We start from the raw sequence: 24,824 nt of genomic DNA, 5'->3' as shown, positions 1-24,824 counted from the left end.
ACGGACACCAAACTCCGAATTAGTAGCCCTCACAAAAAATTCAAGAACCGGAATGATGTCGATGCAACTAAACTAGCTTTAGCAGTTGAAATTCCGTATTGCTTGTTGAAAGAATGGCATGGAAAAGTCACTGACAAAACCGATCCCGAAGCAATTGCCCCAGATTACATCAGTCTTGCCAATGATTTAATCCCGGGACATTGCGTACAAATAAGCCAAGACTCTGGGCAGCGAATAAATGGCATCTTAGCTAGGAAGGCAGGAGAGGTGAAATCCACTTACAAAAAGGCCAGAAATAGTAGAGAAAGGGGTGAGCTTCACCAAAAAAAAAATACAAACTTAGTATTTTCAAAGATGAAATCGTCTCGTTAGAGGGTGTTGAGGAAGAACTTATTTGCACAAGACAAGACATTGAAGAGTGGAAAAGAAAAGTTGAAGACTTGGAGCAAAAAAAGACAGAACTGGTGGAGGCATTGCAGGAGGCCCTGAGAGTAAAAGATGAATGCTTAAATGAGAAGGAAAAAGACATAGCCAAACTGACTGAGCAAAATCAAGAGCTGCAGCGTCACATTAACGCCTTAGAAGGAAGACTTGGTGAGGTAGGATGTACTGGCAAGAAACTTGGAGAGCTTGGCTTAAAGCAAAGGTCCAGGAGACTAAAGGAACTGAAAAGCAGAGCTCAGGTGGCACTCTGGTTTATGGGGTCTTACGGTCTGGAGTTGACTTGTTTAAAAGGTGTGGACCAAAAACATGGAAAGACATACACCAATGATTTGGAGCACAGAGAAACACTGGTGGCAGGTTCTGAGACGGAAGATGATGATAAAGTGGAACAAGTCCTCTACTTATTAGATGAGTTTTGTGCAAGCGATGAACTTTACCATGAACTGACAATAATGTGTGATGAGTTGCCCAAATCATATTTGATAAAGCAAAAAACGAAAGCAGCTCAACGACATTTGCACAAGTGAAAGAGTTCCTGGGCATTATCCAGGTGCTCAAATGTCATTTACAGAGACATTAAAAGCTCACATAAAAGACCTTCAGAAAAATGATCCCTCATTTGATATAAATGAGCCTGTTAAGGTAAAGATTAGTGGTGATGGGGCCAAAATATCAAGAAGCTCAAACTTCATGATCCTGTCGTTTTCCCTTTTGCAAACTGCTGAGAAAGTCATGTCTTCAAGAGGAAACGGAACAATTGCTATTGTCAATGGCCCAGAAAAATATGACACTCTTTTTCATCAGCCATCAATGAAATCAACACTGTCTTAGAAGCTGGTTTCATTGATGTTGATGGGAAACAAGTAAAAATTGAAATGTTTCTGGGAGGAGACTATAAATTCCTGCTCATGGTTATGGGCCTCAGTGGTGCCACTTCCACTCATGCTTGCCTGTGGTGTTTGATTCACAAGTTGGATAGGTGGGACACATCAAAGCCTCTTAACCATTACAATTTGGGAGAGATGAAGAGAACCCTGGATCACATTAAATCAATGCTGCCCCTTAAAAAATATTCTGTGATTAATAAACCCTTGTTCAACATTGAACTTGATCACATAATATTAGATGAGCTGCACCTGATGATGAGAGTTACTGATCGCCTGACGGAAAACATCATCACTGAGGTAATGGAGAGAGATGGCGAGGCTGACATGAGAAAAAAGAGAGGGGAGAAACAAGGGATCTACCTGGAATCTCTTGTTTCTACTATCAATAAAATTGGCATTCCATTTTCTATTTGGGAAAAAAAAAATTCTGATGGAAAGGGCAGTGGTTCATATGAATGGACAAGTCTCATTGGATCTGACAAGAAAAAAATGATGGAACTCCTTCCAGCCCAACTTGCAAAAATTGACATTCCCTACCCTGAAATAAGGCAAACAGTGGTCCAGCTTTGGTCAGATTTCCACAAACTCTATAACATAATCAGTGACTATGATACAAAAGCTGGACAGTATCTTGAAGTTGAAGAAAAGGGGAAAAAGTTCATTGACCTGTTTTGCTCACTAGCTGGAAAGAGAATGAATTATGACAAAAAGAGAGTTACCCCATACATGCACACAATACCCTACCATGTGCCACATTTCATAAAAAATTTTTCCACCATGAAGCAATTCACAGGGCAAGGGGTGGAAATGAACAATGATGATGCAAAGAGGATACTTTTTCAGAAATCCAATAAATGGGATGTTGCAAGAGATGTTCTTCAGTCAGAATCAAGGCAGATAGCATTACAAGGTTATGAAAGAGAGAAACGAAAGTATAACAACCAAAACAAAAATTACTGGGAAGAAGGCATAGTTGAAACTCGGAAAAAAAGGCAAAGATCACAAGTGATCACAAGTGAAGAGCCAGGCCCTTCAGATGAGCTCACAGAACAAGAAGAAGACCTTGGCAAACTGAGTGTTTCTCAACTTAAAGAAAGGATGAAATCAAAAAATATTCAAGTAAAGGGATTGGCCAAACTGAAAAAGAGAGAACTCATTGAACTCTTTAAGTATACACCCTAAATGTGCAAATTAATTCAAGATAATGGCTGACCCTTGCCCCCTCCTGACAAAAGAACAATTTTGACAAAATGTGTATGACAAAATGCACCGAGATATATTTACCATTTCTTACAAGAAAACATGTTATATCTTTAGATTTAGTTAGAATTACAAGTAATTTCAGTTAAAGATAGTATTATTAAAGTATTTACCCTTACATATTCTTATTTTGTGTCTATCATAGGTAAACTTTAATTAAAGCAGAGAAAACTAAAAGTGAAACAAATCTCAACAACTTTGACCTGACATTCATTCAAAACAATAATCTTTTTCTAAATTAGATGTTATGTCCGTCACATGCCCTTCTATTTACTGTAATAAGAACATTTTCTACTGGAGACCTGGATGCCTGTCTAAGTGCACCTTTTGAAAAGGTAAAACGTTTCTTTGAAAACTTCAGCACTAGCTTTAACTTCAGGGGAAAACGTACAGCACTACCTTGTCCTAATTCATTTAAATAATAATACCAGTACGATGGAAGGCAAAACCTACTGAAATCACTCAGTTCATAGAGCATCGAAATCCCATCCCCTGACAATGTTCCATGTCCTCTAAATATAGATCTAATGATATCATGATCAATGGCAATTTCCACTGAGTAGGTTGCCTTCACTGCCTTGCTTTTAAGAATGCCTAATATTGCATATGTGAAAACATCAGCAGCCTTCTCTAGTATTTCTTTGCTGATCTTTGGATTAGAGTAACCCCTGTAAGATTTAGTTACAGAAAAAAAAATATCAAAATAATATTTTAGTTTTTAAGGCCACTGTAAACATCAAATAACACGTAACCCTTTAAGCCCAGATTTGACTATGCATATTCTCCTCAACATTTTCTCCACATTTCTTATATATGGTATGAAGAAAAGTTTAAACATCAAGAAATATTAACCTTTGGTGATCACTTCCTTCATTTTTATGACCTGTTTGTTTGATTAGGTAGTAACATTGTAAAGAAACATTTAATGCAGGGAACTATTACTGGGCCTGTTGCACAAACTACCAAGACACCATTACTGGGGCCTAAAGGGATAACCAAGAACTAAAAAATTATTATTTAAGCGTAAGCCTATTTAACAATTGGTTCATGCTTTAGCGTGCACTATCGAGTTATGGAGCACGCGGGAAGTTTGGAGAGCACGAAAGAAGCGTAAGAGTTGCCCGAGGCGATAGCCGAGGGAAACTCTAGCTTCTTGAGTGCTCTCCAAACTTCCCACGTGCTCCATAACTCGATAGTGCACAGCTGAAAGCATGAACCAATTGTTTAAGAACATAGCCGGTGGAATTGTGCATCAAATCCGACGCGAAAAACGGACAACAATATCAGTTGAAGCGAATCGTGACGGCGCTGTTTCCGAGTCTCCTTTTCCTTTGTTTTTCTCTCTTTCTGCCTCATTTAAGAGCTCTAGCCCAAGGGAAAAGATCGAAACATTGTCTTCGTTTTCGGACTAGTAGGCCGAGTTTCTGTTTGTATCCATTATCGTCGCGAAATATATTATTTTTCCCCGCGCTAACAATGGCCGCTCGCGCGAAAAAAAAAGTTCTGGCGAAGTCGGATTTGCTGACGCTATCAGAGTGCACTATCGGGATTTTGAGCACGCTCACGTATAATGAATTTAATTGCGCGACTCTGCTAGCTATGTTCTAATGCACAACAGTTTGACCTTATTAACTCATCAGACAAGTGATTAGACGGTTCCCAAGAGCTTGCCCAGGCCGGCCAGTCTTTCCATTTTACCAGATATTCATCATCCTGTATAAAGGTGAAATTACACATCATCTTAGTGCTTACTAAGTTTCGCTTATAGCTCTGTTTAATAGTAAACACATTGAATTACTTGCAGATGAGCTTCATATAAATTAATTCATACCTCCTTACTCGACGATTTCCGCTTGCTGACAAGTCTCTCCACTTGATATAATTTCGCCCCGGGTTTATAATTTCTTTTGCATGTAGAAAAGGTTCAAAATCCGCCGAAGAAAGATTATTCAGAGCAACATAATTTACGCATTCTTTGCTTCGAACCGATCTTGCCATATTCTTTCACGTAATCCGATACCTCCGGGCATGCTCCGTTCAACTAAGAGTACACCGCATTCAGAAAGTATCGTGTGAACAAAATGACTCCGATTTCTGGTAATGCAAAGCGTGGCAGCCGTTGTTTCTGTTAGTTTCTAGAAATTCTTGGCTAGTTTTTAGTTATTTCTGAGAAGGTGAGCGTCATCCATACAATATTTCGCGATTGGTCGATTTTTCAGTTTGACGCCGGCACAATACATTTGCGTGATCGATCATATCTCAAAATGTAAAGCTCATTTATTCAAAGAAAATTATGGATGCCAAAAAGCTGCAGGAAGATTTGCGCTGCTGTGTGTGTATGAACACATATACTGACCCGAAGCAACTGCCATGTTTACATTTTTTCTGTCTTCAATGCTTGAACGATATTCAACGGCAAAGTAAGGATTGCGACATCATAACATGTCCAGAATGCCGTCTAGAATTTTCTGTCGAGAACAGTGGAAATCTGAGCGACCTTCCGACAAACATTTGTGTCAGCAACATGCTCAACGTTGTGGCTATAAAAGAGGGCAACATAACAGAAGTGAAATGTGGAAATTGTGACAAGAGGAGTTCGAATTGTTTCTTCTGCTTCCACTGTTGTTCATTCTGGTGTGAGGAGTGTGTTGTTGCTCATAATACAATCAAAACTAACAGAGGACATCGTGTTCGTCTTGTAAACGATTTGCGAGACTACGACTTCAAAGAGATCTCAAGGCGAATCGTGGGACCTGCATTCTGCTGCAAGAAGGACCACGAAAACGAGGAATTGAGATTCTTTTGTAAGAATTGTGAAAGGGCCATATGCAACATTTGCATCGTTACAGACCACAAGCGTCACACACTGATGCTCTTAGAAGACGCTGTTGATGAAGCGAAGGCAGAAGTCGAATCTTTGATTAATTCCAAAAAGAAACTAATAGAAGAAAAGAAGAGCAAAATAAATGAAGTCGAAGAAAAATGTACCAAATTTCAAAATAAAACATCGATCGCGAAACACAGCGCACGTGCGTTTGCAGATGATATGATCGCGGTCATTGAGGCGAAGACGCAAGAAATGTTTGAGAAAGTGGATAAGAATTCTAAGGAAGTATTCGATTTTTTTAAACGCCAGCAGTCCTGTCTGGAAAAACAAATAGAAGTAATTGAGAAAGATTGCAAAGAAACTGAAGAGTTTGTAGAACAAAGTGCAAGCGTTGAGCTTCTACGGTACAAATCGAAATTGGAAAAATCACCTTGTGTCTTTGAACATGAAACTGGAAGCCACGATGACCTATCAGTATTTTGCCACTTACTTTTAGAAAAGAATGATACATTAATGGATGCAGTAAAGTCTCAAGGAATTGGTTCAGTCAAAACTCTCCAGACCTTGACGTCACCTGATGAGTCTTGCGTTGAAGGGAAACGAAAATGCGGAAAATCGACAGTTGGGTTTAAAGAACGGTTTGTTATCACCACGAAAAACGTTAGAGGCGAACAGTGTTACACAGAGGATGACAGAATAAGAGTAAAGGTTGTAAATTGGGACAGCCGTGATAGTGTCACGACAGCGCAAGTCCGCGATAATCAAGATGGCACCTACTTCATCACTAATTTGTTTGCGCAAACAGGAAAGCACGAAATCTCAGTAACTATAAATGAAGAGCATGTTCGTGGGAGTCCTTTTGCTGTAGTTGTCAAAGCAAGAAGCGTCACCCCTGTATCAAAATTTGGAGAGCAAAGGTTGCATCCTGGAAGCCTCAGCAAGCCTTGGGGCATTGCAGTGAGCCCCTGTAATGAAATAGCAGTGACTGAAAGCAATGCGAACAGTGTTAAAATATTCAGCTACAATGGGACATATTTGCGGTCTTTTGGAAGAAAGGGCAATAAGGAAGGAGAATTTTACTATCCTACAGGTATAGCTTTTAAAGATGGTGAGAAAATTTTAGTATCAGACACTTTTAACCATCGCGTTCAATTTTTTTGTGACCATGGCAATTACCTCGGTCAATTTGGGGGAGAAGGAAGTCTTGATCACCAGCTAAAGTATCCACACGGCTTGTTTGTGGACAGCGTGGGTAATATCATAGTTGCTGATTCAGGCAATAAATTAGTCAAATTCTTTTCTCCTACTGGTTTTTGTTTAAAGAAAATAGGCGAAGAATACCATCTTAAAAAACCATTCAACTGTATTCAGCATGACAATCTGTTTTTGATATCGGACATTTCTGAGCATTGCATCAAAGTATTTGACAGTAAGGGACAATTTCAATACAAAATAGGAAAAAGAGGACAGGGGGATGGGGAATTCAATGAACCGTCCCATGTCTCAGTTTACAGACCAGGTGAACTGATAATTTGTGATTCGTTAAATCATAGAGTTCAAATATTCAAATTAAATGGTACATTTGTCTTAAAATTTGGGGAAAAGGGAGATAACGCAGGAGAATTTAAGAGACCAACGTCTTCAGCCGTTCTCCGTGATGATAAGATTGTACTGATAGATTGTTTCAATGACCGCATACAAATACTCAGCGAGTAGAGTCTCCCACCATATACTTTCAGATATTCAGTGAGCTTGCACATGTATCCTGACCTAATTTCTAAATGCTTTCGGGGAAAATTACAAAGCCTGTTATATAAATTTATCTTTCAACTTATCGTGCTGTGAGCTTTCTTTTTGCCTAATAACAATTTTGAGAATTCTTAGCTCGAAAGGATAATTTCGTTTGAGATGATGGCTTGCATTTCCTCATTCATAAATTGGAAAGAAAAACTAGGTCAGATGTTATTACAATTTATTTACAGAAAAAATAAATGTCCCTTGTTACAAAAATAACATGTACATTTTCAGTATTTTCACTTGCTGGTGTTATACGAAGATATGTGCAAAGTTAATCAGAATAAAGTACTGCAAAAATCTATCCAAACCATGATTGATTATTCTTTAACATAGTTCATAAAAGCCAGAAAGGTAATTATAACATAACCAAAGTAAAGCGCGCGCTCTGATTGGTCAATTTAGCGTCCCCCATTTGCCCATGGGTGTACGCTGCTGACGTGAGCAAATGCAAAGACTATTTTTCCGCGCGCGCTTGTTTTTTTCTGGTCACGTAAGATTTGTTAAATAAAAGGGAACTCTAGCTACAGTGTGTTAATGTTATGTTATAAAACAAATGGTAAACACCACAGCGTACACTATTGAGTTATGGATGCACTTGGGAGGTTTGCTAAGCACTCAAGAAGCTAGAGTCGCTCTCGGCTATCGCCTCGAGCGACTCTTACGCTTCTTTCGTGCTTAGCAACCTCCCGCGTGCATCCATAACTCAATAGTGTACGCTGTGGTGTTTACCATTTGTTAAGTATACATTGGTAATGTCCTGAGATAATTCTAGCAGTTTTTTTGCATCCTCTGGTCAGAACAGGTTTCAATTTGGTTTTCTTTGATTGCTTGCCTCATTTTGAATTTTCTCCTTTCTTTGCTGTCCTGTCATACATCTGGACTCAAAATTCCAAGTAAAGCATTCTTGACGTTTCAACTTCGTGGTGCGCTAAATGACTGACACAACCGTATTAAATACTTTTTCGAACGTTTAAAAAAGTTACAATAGCAGAGTAATAATCAAAGTAGTTAACTAAGAGGTGTTGCACCTCTTTAGTGTTCAGTAAGCCAAAATTCTTTAATATGCGAGATTTGCTTTAAATATTGATTGATTTAGTCTCGTTCAGGCCAGCCCGCAAAATAAAATGTACCAAAATAAAGGAACTTTATATAACTCCTTGGTTACGACAAGTCTCTCTTTTTTACCAAAAGGTATCCGGTACCTTAAGTGATAAAGCAAAACAAGACAAAACAAAACTAAACAGAATGAAAACGAAAGCAAAAACAAACAAAAAAATAGCGTACTGTAACGACGCTGATGTGCGATAAATCAAAGGGAGGGAGACAGTGGATAGTGCTGGGTCTTTGGGAATTTCTTAACTTTTTCATTACAGTACTCATGTCTTTCTCACACGCATAAAATGTTTAGCAAAGAGAATGTTACTTCTCAGCACTTCATCAATGCAATACAAAACCAGCCACTCACTGAACAGGAATACTTATATCAGATGTCAAATCCTGAATCATGGAGTTTGCTTAGCCGTTCAGAGAGCAGAGTTCTCTCATCTTTCAATTTTAACTTGTCTTGTTTCTTACTTCCTTTCTGGCATAATTTTTTGATCAGAACAATTAAGCCACGGATAAGTCGTCTTCCTTTGCCTGCTTGGACCTTTTCGCGTTCTTATATAATCCCAAGTGGAGAGGAGGGACGCAACAACGACCCATGTTGGCAGGTACACTGCTTCATTCCGACAGAACCATATTTGCTGTCTCTACTTTCACTCGCCTCGGTCGAAATAACTGACGGACTGTCACAAGTGGAAAATTGCTTCCTAATCGATATCTGATCGTCGCTGCCGATGTTCTGACTATTATAGAATCGGACTATTTCCGAGAGATAACCAAGATCCTCGCTTCCCGCTCGATCATCGTCATTGTGATCAATGATGATGATATCTCCTGGTTTGACGTTTATTTCTTTGGTTTCGTCATCGCTTCCTTGCAGTTCTATTGTCACGCTCTTTATTTTGTTAACTTCATCTTCGTCTTCTCTCTTAACCATAGCAAATTTTCTCCTCCTTAGTTTTTTCTTGCAGAGATGAATTGCTAACAGAAACAAAAGTAAAAAAACAGTGGCGCCAGCCACTGCCGACAAGAATACGACCAGGGTGTCGCGTGATTTTTCTGAAAACAACAATCAAATTTGAGATTTAACGAATGAAGAAGCTAGATATTACATGCCTTGTATTACAGAGTACATAGCAATTACTATTTTTAACAGACAAAGTTACGAAGAGAAAATGATTATGAAGTTGTAACCCGTTTTGTAATGGGCGTGGAACAAAATTGATCATGTTTACGAGTGACCAACATGGATACATGTTGCTCTAAGTTTGGATACTCACTCCGTCCTTGCCAGCAAAAAGACTAGAGAGAGGTAAAGCGGGTTGAATGTATATCACTACATACATACATACATAAACTTTATTTCCATTCGGATTTATGAATAGCACTAGACGCGCTAGTAGGGACCTTAAGAAACTAAGACGGCGACGGCAACGAGGACATGGAAAACAAGAGATCTAATTGGCAGAACAGTTACTCAGCACGTGCAATTTTAAACGTTGTACATTTCATAGCCGTCCTATGCAAAACAACAACGTGAAATCGCCAAAATATGCGTCGTCTGCGAACCGAAACCGCGACGGAAAATTATTTTAATTTCCATTTGGAACTCAGCGGCTACTTTTTTTCGTCATGCGGAAGTTGAGCTGTGGCGCTATATGAGACAGTAAGCTCCTGCAGCCATTTTTGAAATTCTAACTAAGAGCAGAAATTCATTTTTTAATCGAAGTATTCCTTGGCGTCGCCGTCGTGGTTTCTTAAGGTCCCTAGTATCTCCGAACATATAACTACAAAACAAATGACAATAAGTTTAAAATCGAAAGACTCATATGAAACCTCATATAAAAATGCTAATAATTATATACTAATCCCCACTAGATATATAACTCCTAATTGCACGTTTAAAAGCGGCTAGAGTGTCCGATATTCTTAGTTCATCTGATAAGCTATTCCATGCAGAGGCAGCAAGATACCTGAAAGAGTGAAGTCCAAAAGTTGTGGTCTTCATCGGTGGTATCTGTAATTTCCTTTTACCAATAAAATCTTATGCACTTTGACTGCGCTCTTTGAGACGCAGTCAAAGCCCTTCTCAGTCATAGTCCTTCTCCGACGAAGGGCTATGACACTCGAAACGTCAGCTGTAGAAACTCTTTACGGTGGCTAATTCACATTATCAACTCATTTAACATAACTACAAGTAAAATATCTAGTTATACCCCCCCTCCTCCACAAATGCGGTACCAAGTTCCTATAGAACCTCCCCCTTTTTATTCATTGCTTATCTTAGTTTCTGTTATCTTGCATGATGCTAGGGAGGATAGTTTGATATTGATTGTGATATCGTTAACAAGTCTATAACGCTTGAGCCTCACTCAATGTTTTTGATGGGGTAATTAATAATTTTTAGAAAAAGATGATGTTTAAATTTCCGTCATAATTATCAAGCTCATAATGCCTTAATGTTCTGATATTAAATTATGGTCAAGTCTAGCACTTATCTCATGGGCTTATTGAGTTTGAACTGTAACATGAACCGCAGACGTTTATTCAACTTTAAAAGATAAAATTACCACCAGTTAAAATTTAAATGTATGATTGTAATGACAGGTTCATTTACAGGTTTAATTGCATAAGAAACCTTCAGGAAAAAAGCTAAATGGTTTAAAATTGTTGACTCATATCTGAATAAAAATAAGAAAAGCAGAAGGTTTTGGTAGATTTTTTTTTTATTGCTGCCGGGAAAGTACTTTTCAAGTTTTGTTTTTGCAGTTGTTACAGCAGGATAATACGCTTCATCGTTTTTTTACAGGATAAGATTTTCCCAATGGTTTCTTCATAATTATAGTTACCTCAGGCAATGGGAGTGGCACGGTAGACAAGGTAATGTAAAGTCATCTTAATTCAGATTTCTTCTTCATTTAATTAGACTTGGGAAGGTATAAGACTTGGTTAACATTATGGTAACAGTTGTTATACCGTAATTTAGATTTCCCTCTATTTTTTTTTTACATATAGTTTGTTTTGTTAATTTCTGTTAAGATTTGATGATCACCTTACTGACTGGTTGATTTATTGATTGATCTACCACTGAAGTGCCACTTGCTCTAACATCGCATTCACCGTTTGCTCGACAAACACAAGCGGTATCTGCACGAACGAAATTTTTGCACCATGTAAAGAATAACATGGGTTACTTTATTGATACACGCAGTAGCTTTCCTTCATACTTCATTGCCAAGAGAAAAAAATAATCCATTATTTTCTCTTTTCCATTGCTCAGAATTGTTTCCGATGTAGTACATATATTCAGCTAATAAATAACCTTTGGATATGTGTTTCTGGGGAAAAATTTTCTCCCAAATACAACTTTTTTGAACCGGTAGGGACAAAAGATTAGTATGGTTATATAACTTCGCCAGATGAAACAGGTTGGCGATTTACGCGCACGCAACCGCTCTCGTTAACGTGAATGTAACGTTAGTGCCTAAGTCCAATTTTTCGTACCTGAAATGAACCTGTATGTGACGAAAAGAGATCTCAGCAGGGCAAAAATCACGCCCTCCTCACCTTCCCTGCCTGAAGCCTTTGAATCTGGAGCTTTTGGAGGCGGCTTTGTTTTCTTCGTGGTCCAGGTGGACATCCAGCCAAGAGTGGTAGATTTTCTTGTTGGTACATATTCTCCCGTTGTGTTAGATCGATCGGTTCCGTTCATGTTGTTTATCGAACTATTTTGGCCCGCTGTGCTGTCTGTAGAACTCGCTACCCGGAGTCTTTTTGTGGTTGGCGACTTTATGGTTACTGGAGTTGTTCTGGTAAAATGAGGTCTCGTTTTTGACTTTTTTGACGTTGGTGTCGGAGTCCAGCTTTCGCCAGGAACTAGACATGAATATAATAGGTTGAAATTTAAGTAATAACTGATGGGGTTTGCCTTGACTGCTGAAAGTTCCTATCGACTTGGTTGAGCTTTGGGACAGGCTGAGGGTAACGCTCTTCTGAGGACTGATGTAAACGAATCATCCAGAACACCGTATGTAACTGAGGGATTGATTTAGACTGTAATCTGTACAGTTATTCGATATGAGCAATAAAGGTATTCCGCCACACTTTAATGGAAAGTATGAAAGTAAGAGTATGGATCTCCCTTTTACCTTTTTCATGTTATGTCGGACCCAAAATCGAATTATAAGGTATTCTCACTTGATAAAAACCTGCCTGACAGTATTATTTAATATCTACTGCTGTACTCCCGATACCCAAGTGCTTCCCTAACACACTTCGAAGAATTTCCACGTGTAGACAATGTTTCAGTCCTATGCAACTTCATAGGGTAGTTGACCTCCAGCTTCCTGAATAAAGGAAATGGAATGGTATATGAAGTGCACACACACAAAAAAAGAAATCTCACTTGGACTTACCACACCCGTAAATAACATCCAGATATTTGTATGTGCCGGGGCAAGGATCTCGAAAAAATGAACTATCTGCTTTTATAATACACCGTTTTTTATTGCCACACTCTGTTGTAACTTTTAAGAGCACACCCTCTGCCTGACAGTTTAGGTCAGTGATATTCTCGTGTGGACATATAGAGCTCCCGCGTTCCAAACGACCGTATTTGGCGCCGTATATACGAATTATGAAGCCACTTCCACAGCGCAAGCGTAACTTCGCACCCTCACACGCAAATCTTGACTTCACCGCATAAGTACCTGGGGTGAAAAATAAATGCGAAAAGAAATATTACTTAAGGTCATAAATTGTTCCTACTGAATGAGTAGGTTGAAAGCTAGAATGCAATGAAACAGCATGAGTGAATGATCCGGAGAAAACTGAGGCAAACAAGCAGAGTAGTGCTTGCTAGAACGACTCTGAATACAGGCCAGTCTGAACTTTCGCAACCTTGTAACATTTTATATATTTCTTCTTGAAATCTTCCCAGTAGCTTGACCCGAACGCCTCGCTTTCGCGTACGCTATTAAGGAAACCGCTGTTCAAGTACACCGCGAACGCGGATCTGGGATAAGAGCTATTGATTTGTTCTCATTTTTCTCAAGTCAGGTGCGTACACTCCCTTCTATTTCCATGTTTTTATTTGTTTGATGACCTAAACTTAAAATGTTCTACAAGTAACGGTATGCCCTTTGTCGTTGCCAAGGCATCGACAAAACAAAAAAATTAAAGTTGTCTCTTTTTCTGAACAATTGCCACTTTGTAGCACCTTCAATCTATTGAAGTTTTGAGATGATCATCTGTTTGTAAAAATTTTAATTGTTCGTGCTAGTCAATTGCGTTTTCAATTGAGGGCTTCAGTAAAACATAGTACATTTTCGTTTTGGACGCAACTCGGAAAAAATCTTTGCTTGATTTTGCATTCTTATGGCTTGCGTTTGTAATGCAGTCGGCGCGTTCGAACAGAAGGCAAAACGTGAATTGAATTAATTCGAATAGCTTTCTGCATATAGATGACGCCTGCATATACAAAGAGGCCTTGAGAAAAATTCCCTCTTTAAGTTTCACAATTTTTAAGATTGATAGTTAAGATTGACTCGGGACACAAATCTATAGTAAACAAAGATTCGTGTCCCGAGTAACGATCCCTGACAAACTTGCGCGGCGAACTCGACCCACTCCCCCACTCGTTTTTGAAATGGGGAATTCACTTCCCTCTCTTAATCTGCCTACCAGACTGATTGATAAATGTAAATACTATCGAAAATTTTAATTCACACTATCGCTCGTCAAACGATTACCTCACAAAAGGTTTGCACCCATATTTAGTGCTAACTTTATTATCTGGTCATAGTGAGCATAGAGGTTATGTGATAGTGTCGTGCGCCGTACAGAAATTACATCATTGACTTTGATGTTTTTTTTAAGTAATGTAGCTGACTGAAAACCCGAGTAACTGAGGAACATCTGTTTCCTAAAATAACAAAAGAACCTTCTCCGAGTTGTTTTCCGGGATGGAGGACATTTAGTTCCTTCTTGGCCTTGGATTAATGAGCTCCCTTATTGTTTATGTCAGAGGACAATACTCCATGTATTTTTTTTTTAAAGTAGAAGAGGGAAGTTGTACTTCATTAACGTTTCCCGTAGCTAGCCTCTGATCAGTTTCGAAAGAATGTTTTCTCCATTGACAAAAATAACAAAAAATTTTAATTAAGAGTAACTCTTTCGCTGAAGGTAATTTTTTTTCTAAGTCTATCGCTGTCTCGCTGGTAGTGAGGTATATAAAGGCTATAGGCTGTTAAAGAATATCAACTGTCATTTTAGGAAGAAACTAAAGAAAATGCTCGTCTTTTGTGCTTCCGACGTTTCCCGTTGAAACATTTTAAAACACGGAATGTGATCAAAACGACTTAAACTTCTTTATAAGGAATAAGCTCTGGAGAAATAAGCTGCTTTATACCTGACCACACGAAACTTTCGGTCAGAAACACATGCGCCTTATCAAAGGCCAATGATAAATAAATCCGCGAAGACGTTGCAATGCCAGTAATGATATATTTCTCTTATGCCCAGAAATGATGAAAAAGCACAAAATTAGCTGCTCTTAAAATCGCGTTAAAAATATAACGTAGCTTCTCATAAACAAAATGGACTGTAGTTCAAAGCTTGTCAAGTTGTTGTCTATCCCGAGGTGTCTAAAAGACACGCCAATGCAAATTACAGCAAAAGCGCTGAAGCAAGATTCATCGGTCATGAGTCACGTCGCATTTTGATCTTGTTGCAATCGTAAACAACCGACTAAGAGAGTTCTAAAGCCATGATGCGATTTGATGCGACCTTGAGTGATGTGTTTATATTCTTAATGGGGGATTCAGTTAAAATCTCTTTGATCATTAGTGCTCTGCAAAGCCTGGTCTTGAGACATTCCCTTTCTGAGTTTGGTAGACAGACAAAATGTGGAAAGTTGCTTTAACAGCAGGCAGCTTATTCCACCACTTTTTTTTTTTTTTTTTTTTTAAGATAGGTAAATTGGCCATCTGTTTCCTTACTTCGCCCTTAATGAAGGCCAAAAGGTTATCAGAAACATATTGGGGCTCATTCCAACTTGTTGATGCCGACTAATTGAAAAGGAGACCGAGATGTCTCATCGGCATACCTTACCTTGTAAAGCAAATGTTCTCTGTATTTACCTTCATTAAGAAACACCTGATTTGTATTAGAAAAGGTATGAGATAGTTAAAAAATGGAGCTAGAGTAACTGTCACGTTATTAACATCTGGCGATAAAAATTTGAGTTTATGATTGATTATTCAATTGGGGTAATTTAAGAGCGGATACCGAGAGAGTAATACTAGCGGTTTCAGACAGCCAAAATCATCAGGCATATTTGAATGTCAATTTCACCCTTTTTTTAGCACCATGTTCAGCTTAAAATGTATTACAACAGAAAAAGAGGTAACTGCAAAAAATCCTTTGTGGATTAGACCGAATACGCTTGATTGATTTTTTTATTTGAAGGGGGGGGGGGAGGGGGGGACCGGCTTGTCTTCATGAAACACAAATAAAATTTTTATTTGCCTTCTCTTTCATTCCTCAGCAGTTACGAATTGCTCCTGAATAACAAAAATATTTAAGCAGCTTCGACTTGAATGAGGATTATTCGTGGGAGGTTTCGTCAAAAATGTTTTTATGCAAAGCAATTAATCGCAGCCGACTTGTCAGAGAATTCCCTGCAATCAGATGCAGTTGCCAGACTTGGACAACTTCCTATTATGGTTAATCACCGCGCCTCCACAATTCCCAAGACTTCATAATTGTGTAGGCGCATGATTCTTTGCCAAAACTCTACCTCAACATTTCCTTAAATGAAAGTTAACTCTAAATATGCCGCAAACACGCAATCTACAAAATATTTGTCACTTAGCTAAGACAAGACACAATTATTTCCCTGAGAAGAGTGATATATTTATCTGTAATAAACACAGTGAAAGTAATTTCTGACGTTTGAGGACGCGAAGGGCGTGCCAAAGTCAAATAGAAATATATCTTTGTTTACATAACTCACTCGAAAGGGTTTTTTTCATTTGCATATGAATCAAACTCCCTGTGACAGGTAGTATTTTAATTACTCTTTGTTCTTCGATAAATGAATTCTTGAAATGCTGTCTTTCAGGATCAAAGACGAATTATTCTTAATTGAAAAGGTAATTATTTTAAGACGAAAGATTATCTTTTGAGGAAACAAAGAAATTTAATTGCAACGTAAAGTCTTGGTAGTTTACATTGAGCTATCACCATAACTACTGTGTTACCATTCAACATCCTTTACGATCAAGTTTTGTTCCACTTTATTCCCTTCATAACGCTTTAGAGGGAAGAATGGCAAGAAATCAGATATGGAATCAAAAATTTCGATATCCGTGCGCGCAAAAGTTGTTTCCATTAGAGATGCTTAGCAAAGATTGGTTGTTGTATAGCAATTACTGTCCAATAACTGCCAAAAGGATCCGCCGCAAACTGATAAGAAAAATCTCCGCCCTGTCTTGATAAGAAAATGAAAAAGGTTTTTATGATGCATCGAAACTGTCGCTACAGCATTGGGTGAAATATTTGAGGCAACCCACAGTGCAGTGAAGTATTATTTTCTTTATGAGCCGCTGGAAGTTGACAAACATAGTCCTTTATTTGCAATACATTGTTCCTTGGCTAAGTGACCCGGATTAAACTTATATTTTGTAAACGAAGTTGGGCTAGTGCTAAAAATACTTTGTAAAACCCATTAGACTGTTATAAGAAATGAATTAAGTGCGATATTTATCAAATTTGTTTTTAGTTGGTGTGGTCTGTGAGTTTAACACTGCCGAACAATCTCCGGTTGAATAAAATTCCTTTGGTCCAAAGTTTAGTTAATCACCTAGTGTCTTACCCCGAAACAGCGATGCATAAAATAGAATAAACTTAATCAAGTCCGCTCATCAGGGCTTCTTTGAATTACACAGCTCCTTTGCGGCAATCCCTCTGAGCGGGTCTTACTATCGGCTGGCCTGCTTATTGTACGCATTCGAATAAATATTTAATTATGTTCTGTAAAGGAGAATAAATAAATATGCCTGTTAACTTTCAAAAGCGTGAGCACGGTGTAGATTCCAAAGACAGCTTGAGTTGTGAGAGCTAAAATTACTCCAAGATTTGCCGAAACTTCGGTGATTTTTAATTTATGCGCAGCCATACGAGTTCAATTAAAGATAGTCTACTATTTAGAACATCAATACGAAATTAAACTTTAAATGGAAACATGGCCATGGACGCAACATCTGGAAAACACTAATGTTGAATAAGCAATTTTTGTCGTAAAATAAACAGAATCCAAAAATTTTTCCTCGCTCGAAAACACGATTTGTTGCTATGATTTAATCCAATATTACGAAAAGTGGCTTTCCAGTAACCCTCTTACAATTCTAAATTCCAAACAAGATTACCCACGAAAAACAAACTTCGCATCAAGGAAAGATTTAGGGCAGAGTCTTGGTATAAATAGCTCAAGATTGAGGTTAAATTGGACGCCTTAGAGTAGAACAAACTTTTCATATTTTGTTTTGTCAATTTCGATTCCGGTGTCGGTAACACAGTTAGCGTAGTCTGCAGGCCACCTAAGCTTACTATCACAGCTTTGGAGGTTCGCGCTTAAAAAGAATAACTTCGAAGTAAACACTGGTTGAACTTACCTATGACGAAGAAACTTGCCCCGCAGAAGAACAAGAACAACGGTGTCGAGACGCTCCACATCGCGCCCCCTTTTGCTGTTTAACACTGCTGCGTGTTTCAGCAAAACTTTGATCGGCCAAGGAAACAATATGGCGAGTTTTGTTTTGACACGTGCGTCGCGACCGCACAACGTTTGGTGTCGCGCTTTAGATTCTGGGTCAGTAGCTGTATATCACTGACGGACAAGCTGTGACTGGCTGCATTTCTCTTTGCGATTTGTTGACAGAAAAAATAAGTGGCGGTTTAATTGATGTCGGCCCGCATGCGCGGCACGTGACAGTTGATATGCCGGTTCAGTCTTTTAGAAGTGGTGAGAAGTATTAGAAGTTGAATGCTTCGCAGTCCCAATTTTTCTTTTTTTTTCCAAAATTCCCTGCAACGAAAAAAATAATAGACTGGTGCTTTGGTGCTTGAATGTTAATGAGCTCATTTTTATCAATTGATTTGCTTAAGCTTGCAAGTTTTAAAATGAACTAAAATCGCGTTTGGCTTACCTTAAAATTGCCCGAAAGGACAGGGTTTTGTGTTTGCTTTCCAGTATTTCCGGCGGTGAATTGTTTTGATACTGTAGACCCTTGAACTGACACAGATCATCAAAAATATGTCAACATCGATTATAGCTCTCAATTGACGAACAAATTCTAAGCCAAACTACGGTACTAAATCAGAATTTAAAAATAGAAATTTTGAGGTACCACTAGTCCTTTGTTAGGAAGGGAAAAATGTTTAAATGAAGAAGAATTACAAATATATCTGCGATATTTTCTCTGTTTTTGGGGAGAAATACAAGATAGGCTGCAAGACAAACCGCCAACAATCTCGTATTTGCATGCATGAACGATAGTATGATTCCCTTTCCCTTAAGAGTAGTGCTTTCGGAGAGGCAACTGGATTCCGAAATTTCGTAACTTCCTGTGGATACAAATATATTTTCAGAGTTTCTAAGATTTCCAGGATGTTATAGCGCGGTAAAACTGAAAAGTTCGTGGTAGAATGCCGTTACCCAGGAAGAAAAAATAGAAAGAGATATCGAAATAAAGAAAGAATAGGAAAAATATGCGATTACTTAATAACTCTGTTCAGGGTCACAGTTTACATTTTAGAACGTGGATGAACAGCATAACAAGGGATGTTTCGCCCTCAAGTTGGTTGCATACTTTGCCTGATGTGTTTCAAAGTGTTGAGGTTCTAAATCTGCTTCCCACGTAGTCTTACCACTGAACTTTTATCCCTTTGCCTCTCGAAAGCTAAATAAAAGGTTTCAATAAATTTTTTTTATCCAAAATCTCGTCCATGGGAAGTTCACTTGAACATGCCCTTTCAATAATTCAAGGCAAAGGAAGAGGAAGTCAAAATTGTCATAGATAATGATAAAAAGGAGTAATTAAAAGTGCTATATGGAAATTAGTATCGGACATAACCCACACACTAAATGATTTATGAAAGCGAAAATCTCTTAAACGAGATGTTCAATTACCTGATAATTAACTTTAGCGCAAAAAGCAAAAAAAGAGGAATTTTTAGGCTCAGTAATTTCAAGCACAATCTTAATCTGCATTACTATTTAAAAGCAAAAATGAAAATAAAAATTGCCGATAAGCAAAATTACGTAACAACATCCCAAAACGATAACAATTAAGAACATAAATCTAATCATAGTTATGAACATTTTCACGGCTTGAGGTACTTACCTATGGCAGAGTTTGTTGTTTGAAAGAGATGAAATATTTCATCTTCTACAAAGAACTCTCTGAGACAATATATTCTTTACACTTTCTTAAGAGTAGATGTCGCTGGGTGTCGAAGTTACGCAACTTTCTTTCAAGGAAGATTCCTCCACTTCTTTAATTATTTATTTTATTCTGTTTAGTGTTTTTTATAACTGAGTAAGGCCTTCGGGTTTCTAGAGGTCATGTTTAAGACTTCTCGAGTCAGATAGAGCCTGAATACAAATGACAGATAGCCACTACATGATTCTCTGATCAACTTTTTTCCGTAGTACTCGGAACAAACCTGGCATAGGAAGTGTACTGTCTCATTTTTCTCGCTTGCGGACCTTTACACAAGCGTGATCAGCTCTTCAAACAATGCTTTTTCGGAAGCTAACGTTATTTTTTATTCTCTCCGCCTCTCATAAAATACATTTAAGGCAAATTTCTTTTCAGAACCCAGACCGATGAGGCACGGCTTCAAGCACGTACCATTTTCCTGATATAAATCTTAGAAAGAATTTGTTAAAAATTATTTAAAAATATCTTATAGAGCACAAAAGTATCAAAACTTCAAACAGAATAATGTTTTAGTATCGTGAAAATACTCTAGGTGAAGAAATAAAATGTCAGATTGAGGAAAAAAAAGTGAAATTTAGCGAAGCGCGGTTACCTCACCAGGGTGCTAAGCTTGAACTCAAGTTTTATCCTCGTTAAAAATTTGTAAGGCAAAGCAGTATTATAAACATACAACAGTAAGAGCCAAATATCAGCGAAAATTTAAAATGATAGGACGTTTACAGTCGGAAGGTAAAGCAGCAAATTTTTAGGGTCATTTTTTAGTAACTGTGTATTTTTTACAAGAAATAAATTAAAAAGGACTGTTTTTCAGCCCAATTGCAGGTGGAGCCATGGTAGGACATCATCTTTGAATACATCGATATCATATCTCCAGTTTTCATCATTTATGATTTCTAATATCAAGTTTTTATGGTTCTTTCCCGATTTTTATATCTTGCTGGTATGATCTAAACAATTAAATAAAGAATATTTCTCGTTTTAAACGATCGATTGAATGCAATGATGCTCATTAGGGAGTGACAGCTTTGGGCCATTTTACCATGATCGGTAAAAGATCCATCATTTTCTTGTGTTACGGTAATGTACGTTGTGACGACCTTATAGCCGAAAAAAACTTTGTAAAAACGAATCTACTGAAAACTCTAAGGCCCTGTAGGACTCGACTTTCGCTGAATTTTTCACTCCCAAGATCATGTTATTAATTCTCATTACTGACACTCTTTATCTTCTTAATGTGTTAACTCTGAGAATTTGATTTTAGATCAAACAACATTCCGTCGGTAATTGATATTTCTGTTTGAATTTCCACCATCCATCTCTCTGACACTTGATGATATGGGAAGGACAGGTTATTGGTCACTTTTGAGGGAAAAGGGGTTCCATTATTCAAAACGCACTGATTTTCACCTGCGTTTGGGTCCTCAAAGCGACGGTTTGCGTTGTGATTTATGTTAACCCCTTCCGCCTTAATACCAGCATGCATATTCTCCATACTGTTCCCTATTCATATTCTGTTGAAGTGACATGGAGAATTCGTCAAACAATCGGCCGAGAGCTTTTGAAATTTTCGTTCTTCTCGTGACCTTGAAATGTGATTCCGCAGTGCTACTTTAAGGAAAAATCGGATGCTAGTCACTCTTTGCGTTTTAAGAATTAACGTAGTAGACACTGATATAGTATGGGAGGACATTTGTGGCTACCTGTGTTTGATACGAAATTTTATTAGTTAATATGACAAGTGATGTCACGTCGCTATGAAGAGCAAGACTTGCCGAGAGAGAACGCTCATGCAATGCAAATGAAAACAATCGTTTTGGAAACTATTTTGATTTGGAGGATTAAAATTCAAAAGTTAGGCGCTCAAGTGATCCATCTCAAAGGGATAAGTGCGAGCGGTGGTAACGATGACCCGATTCAACCAGCAGTTCTACTATCGCCGGACCACACTTTCCCTCGTTTCATGGAGTAAGATTCTTCAAGTTATTCTCAGGTTTGAAGAGTTTTCTCGACATGCCAGGAGGCTTATCGCGCTTGCATAAAATCTTCGTAAAAATTTTCAGTTTTCTGTGGACTCACTAGTACAATAAACAATAGATTTTTGACCATTAAGGGCCAGCATGATATCTCTGTTATATCTTGTAGAGTAAGTGGAACCAAATTGTTAACACCTGTAGACAGATGAAGTCGCGACACGTGCCACTCAAGTGTATATATACCTGCTGTTGATAAATGCACTGGTTTGCACTGGTTTATTTGGTGGTATATAAACATATATATATGAATATTGTGGTTTGTTAAGATTAAAAGACCAGACAAACAGCAATACCACAGGATAGATGGCATTGGCAGGATATCAAAGCAAGCCATGTTTTGGTTCGAAAAAACAAATAATGGAATTTTCAAACCTACTCAAACGCCTACGTGTGGTTTTGAGGTATTGTATCGGATTTGGAATATTTTTGCTTTGTGGCGAATTGTTTACTCCTTCTCGGGTAAATTTTGAAAACAATTTGGTTCTGTACGGATAAAACTGAATTTGATTAAAAACTTTGTCTTTACAATTTTTTTTGCTTCGAAATTAGATATAAAACAACAGGTGATACGAAACTTTTAAAAAAATAATTCTTCAAATTGCTGTCAATGAAATTTGTTTACCATTGAACTTCCTTAAGTCCTGACTAAAAAGATGTCTACAAATTTTCCTGAATAGCTCCGACTTTGGTACGTTGGTAAGGAATTCCATCGATTAGAACTGAAGTGAACTAGTCATTCCTCTTTTCCTGACAAGGTTAAGAACAAACTTTAGCATCCATTTAAGGAAAGTTCTCAGCTCAGAGAGGAAAACGAAGAAAGATTATGATTTAAGCTGCATTACGATGTTTTCTGCCAAATGTAAATAGAGTTTTGTGAAATTCAAACAACCATAATCCGGAAAATCAGGGGAAAGAGGATGACAAAGGGTTTTATTGGTTTCCTCTTAGCAGCTCTGTCACGAAAACTTCCTAAAGTAATTTTTTTCGCTTTGTTATCCCCGAAGCCATTATTAAACGAAATTGAAACTAGCGATAAGAAGAAATTCAGCCATTTGTTAGAGCGCACTGTGCCGCTCGAGGAATATATACAAAGAACTTCTTTCAAGTAATAAATAAAAACGTGAGAAAACAGATGCTAGATCGGCTTGTTTTCTAACTAAGAGACTAAGCTTATTATCTCATTCATAACCTATTTTTAGGTTGAATAATGTTATCACAAAAAATGAGAAAGATAAGGTTATTTTTAGGTAGATCACCCTCATTTCATAGTTACTGTCATTGGCTGCCGTTTCGTTTGTTTTTAGAATTTATCTTGGTCTTCTAAATTTAGTTCCATATTTGTCTGTTTGCTTTTTGTCCTGTTCAAAACACGTTGTTCTGGGTGTCCAGTTAGTAAAAGGAATAGCGATAGTGGCGGAGGTGGGAATGAACAAGGGAAGTTTGGGTCGAGTCACGTTCTCTACGCGATCCGTCCCAAGCCTCCCTCGTTTTCGCTATTGCTCGGTTTACTATTTCGCTTTGTTTTAGTGATTTAAAGCCTGGAACAGGCTTGTCTCTTAATGAATTAAAAATAACTCTCTTCCGAGTTATGTTTTTCCTCAACAAAGTAAGAAAATGTGTTACAATATCTGCATATACGTAAACTGCTTGTAGTCAAAGACTTAAATAGGGGCGAACCTGATGGTTAAAAGTTTAAAAAACATCCGTAAATCCCTTCAACTGTCTTGTGGGAGCCCTTCTCTTGCATCTCATGCAATAGTGTACAGAACACGATAGTGTTTTAAATCAAGGATTTGCCTAGTAACTAGGTCGAAATCACATCTCTATGTCCCTGAAGGAGGATGCTATTGTATAAGCCCCATTACGTACTTTTGCTGCACCTGATGATGTGCGCCCATATTTGAATATGCGGGGTTTAGAACGTGGTTGACTGTGAGATGATTGTGATCGAATTCTTGCCTTCTTTCTGCAGTCCCTAATAATATACAGTTGTGACCATCTGCCTGAAAGGACGATACATGCCGAAAAATAAGCCATGACTTAGACTCGCTGAGCCCGGAAAGGAAACCACACTTCCTCCTTCTCACCTTCCTTCGATTACTGGTAACTTTTTCAAATCCGCTGACCAGTATATAACGCGTTGGCAGTCGCATGCGGTCAAGTCGAAAAAGGTTAATCCAAGAATAGATTTATTTCAGAGATAATGTTTCTTATTCGTGGATCGTTTCTAGACGTTCGACAGCGTTCAGATTTTAGACTGAAGTTTTCACTGTTAAACCAATTCAATGCTGTTCCCGTGAAAGTAGCTGCCTCTCAGTGATTGACCTGAATGTAAAACCAGGGCACTTACAAGTCGCATATTGTAAGTGAAAGACTTCAAGGTTCTTCCTCCTCGATTCGATTGTAAAGAAAAGTCGTTATCGTTTTTCCTTTACAATCCTATCTGAGGCTAGTGATAAGTAAGGGCTCGCCAAAGGCTTGCGTATCGTAAGTTCGAAATTGATCAACGTGTTGGACGGATTCTCCGGAACGGTTAATTTGCTCCAGATGGTTTTTTAAAAGCAAGCATCGGAAGTCGACAGCCGCTTCCCGCCAAATGGTTGATACAAATTTAATTTCAAATGCTTGATCATAAGTGCCTCTTATTTCAGATAACAAATTAATAATGATGCCTACCTCTTTTGCTGTTTCCTCTAGCGCGCAATGTATATAGGGATTCAAGAGACATTCATTGTCCTTACAAATATCATAAAATTTGCCGATAAGGCCTTATATGGAATTAGAGCGGCATTTTGATCTACTATTCCTGCTGTTATCGTGTAGAAATTTATTTAATTAGAGAATTGGTGCGAAAAATTTCTTCAAGCTAAATTGATGTAACAGAAAACATTTCGTCTTCGTTGAAATCCTGTCTAATACATCTGACCTGACGGCGTCAGATAAACTTCCAAAGTTGCAAAAATGTGAA

General features: G+C 38.1%; 2 protein-coding genes across 3 annotated transcripts; both read right to left on the bottom strand.

Moving 5' to 3' along the window:
• Window positions 1–2,586: 2,586 nt before the first annotated feature.
• On the bottom strand, window positions 2,587–4,589 carry LOC148725517 (uncharacterized). Its single transcript, XM_088730657.1, has 2 exons — window positions 4,423–4,589; window positions 2,587–3,259 (listed from the first exon to the last, which is right to left on the bottom strand). The coding sequence occupies exons 1-2, from the start codon at window positions 4,587–4,589 to the stop codon at window positions 2,830–2,832; spliced, it is 597 nt and encodes a 198-aa protein (XP_088586783.1). The 3' UTR covers window positions 2,587–2,829.
• Window positions 4,590–7,373: 2,784 nt separating this feature from the next.
• LOC111325308 (uncharacterized) lies at window positions 7,374–18,720 on the bottom strand. Of its 2 annotated transcripts, XM_022929117.2 has the most exons (5): window positions 18,528–18,720; window positions 17,994–18,406; window positions 12,735–13,028; window positions 11,824–12,195; window positions 7,374–9,378 (listed from the first exon to the last, which is right to left on the bottom strand). In XM_022929117.2, exons 2-5 carry the CDS (start codon window positions 18,052–18,054, stop codon window positions 8,876–8,878), a joined length of 1,230 nt encoding a protein of 409 aa, XP_022784852.2. In that variant the 5' UTR covers window positions 18,055–18,406; window positions 18,528–18,720; the 3' UTR covers window positions 7,374–8,875. The 2 variants fall into 2 exon arrangements, with proteins under 2 accessions (XP_022784852.2, XP_022784854.2); XM_022929119.2 differs by lacking the exon at window positions 18,528–18,720 and having other exon boundaries at window positions 11,887–12,195.
• Window positions 18,721–24,824: the final 6,104 nt, after the last annotated feature.

This window comes from Stylophora pistillata, chromosome 8 (assembly GCF_964205215.1).
Source record: "Stylophora pistillata chromosome 8, jaStyPist1.2, whole genome shotgun sequence".
Lineage (NCBI taxonomy): Eukaryota > Metazoa > Cnidaria > Anthozoa > Scleractinia > Pocilloporidae > Stylophora > Stylophora pistillata.
Note: the sequence above shows the minus strand (reverse complement) of the source record. Positions and strands in the feature narration are given on the sequence as shown.

Coding starts and splice junctions, on each gene's coding strand:
- LOC148725517 (XM_088730657.1), bottom strand. CDS start 4,589: ATGGCAAGATCGGTTCGAAGCAAAGAATGCGTAAATTATGTTGCTCTG. Junction 3,260..4,422: donor GGAAATCGTCGAGTAAGGAG/GTATGAATTAAT, acceptor TAAATCTTACAG/GGGTTACTCTAATCCAAAGA.
- LOC111325308 (XM_022929117.2), bottom strand. CDS start 18,054: ATGTGGAGCGTCTCGACACCGTTGTTCTTGTTCTTCTGCGGGGCAAGT. Junction 13,029..17,993: donor GGCAAGTTTCTTCGTCATAG/GTAAGTTCAACC, acceptor TTTTCACCCCAG/GTACTTATGCGGTGAAGTCA. Junction 9,379..11,823: donor CACATACAGGTTCATTTCAG/GTACGAAAAATT, acceptor TGTTGTTTTCAG/AAAAATCACGCGACACCCTG.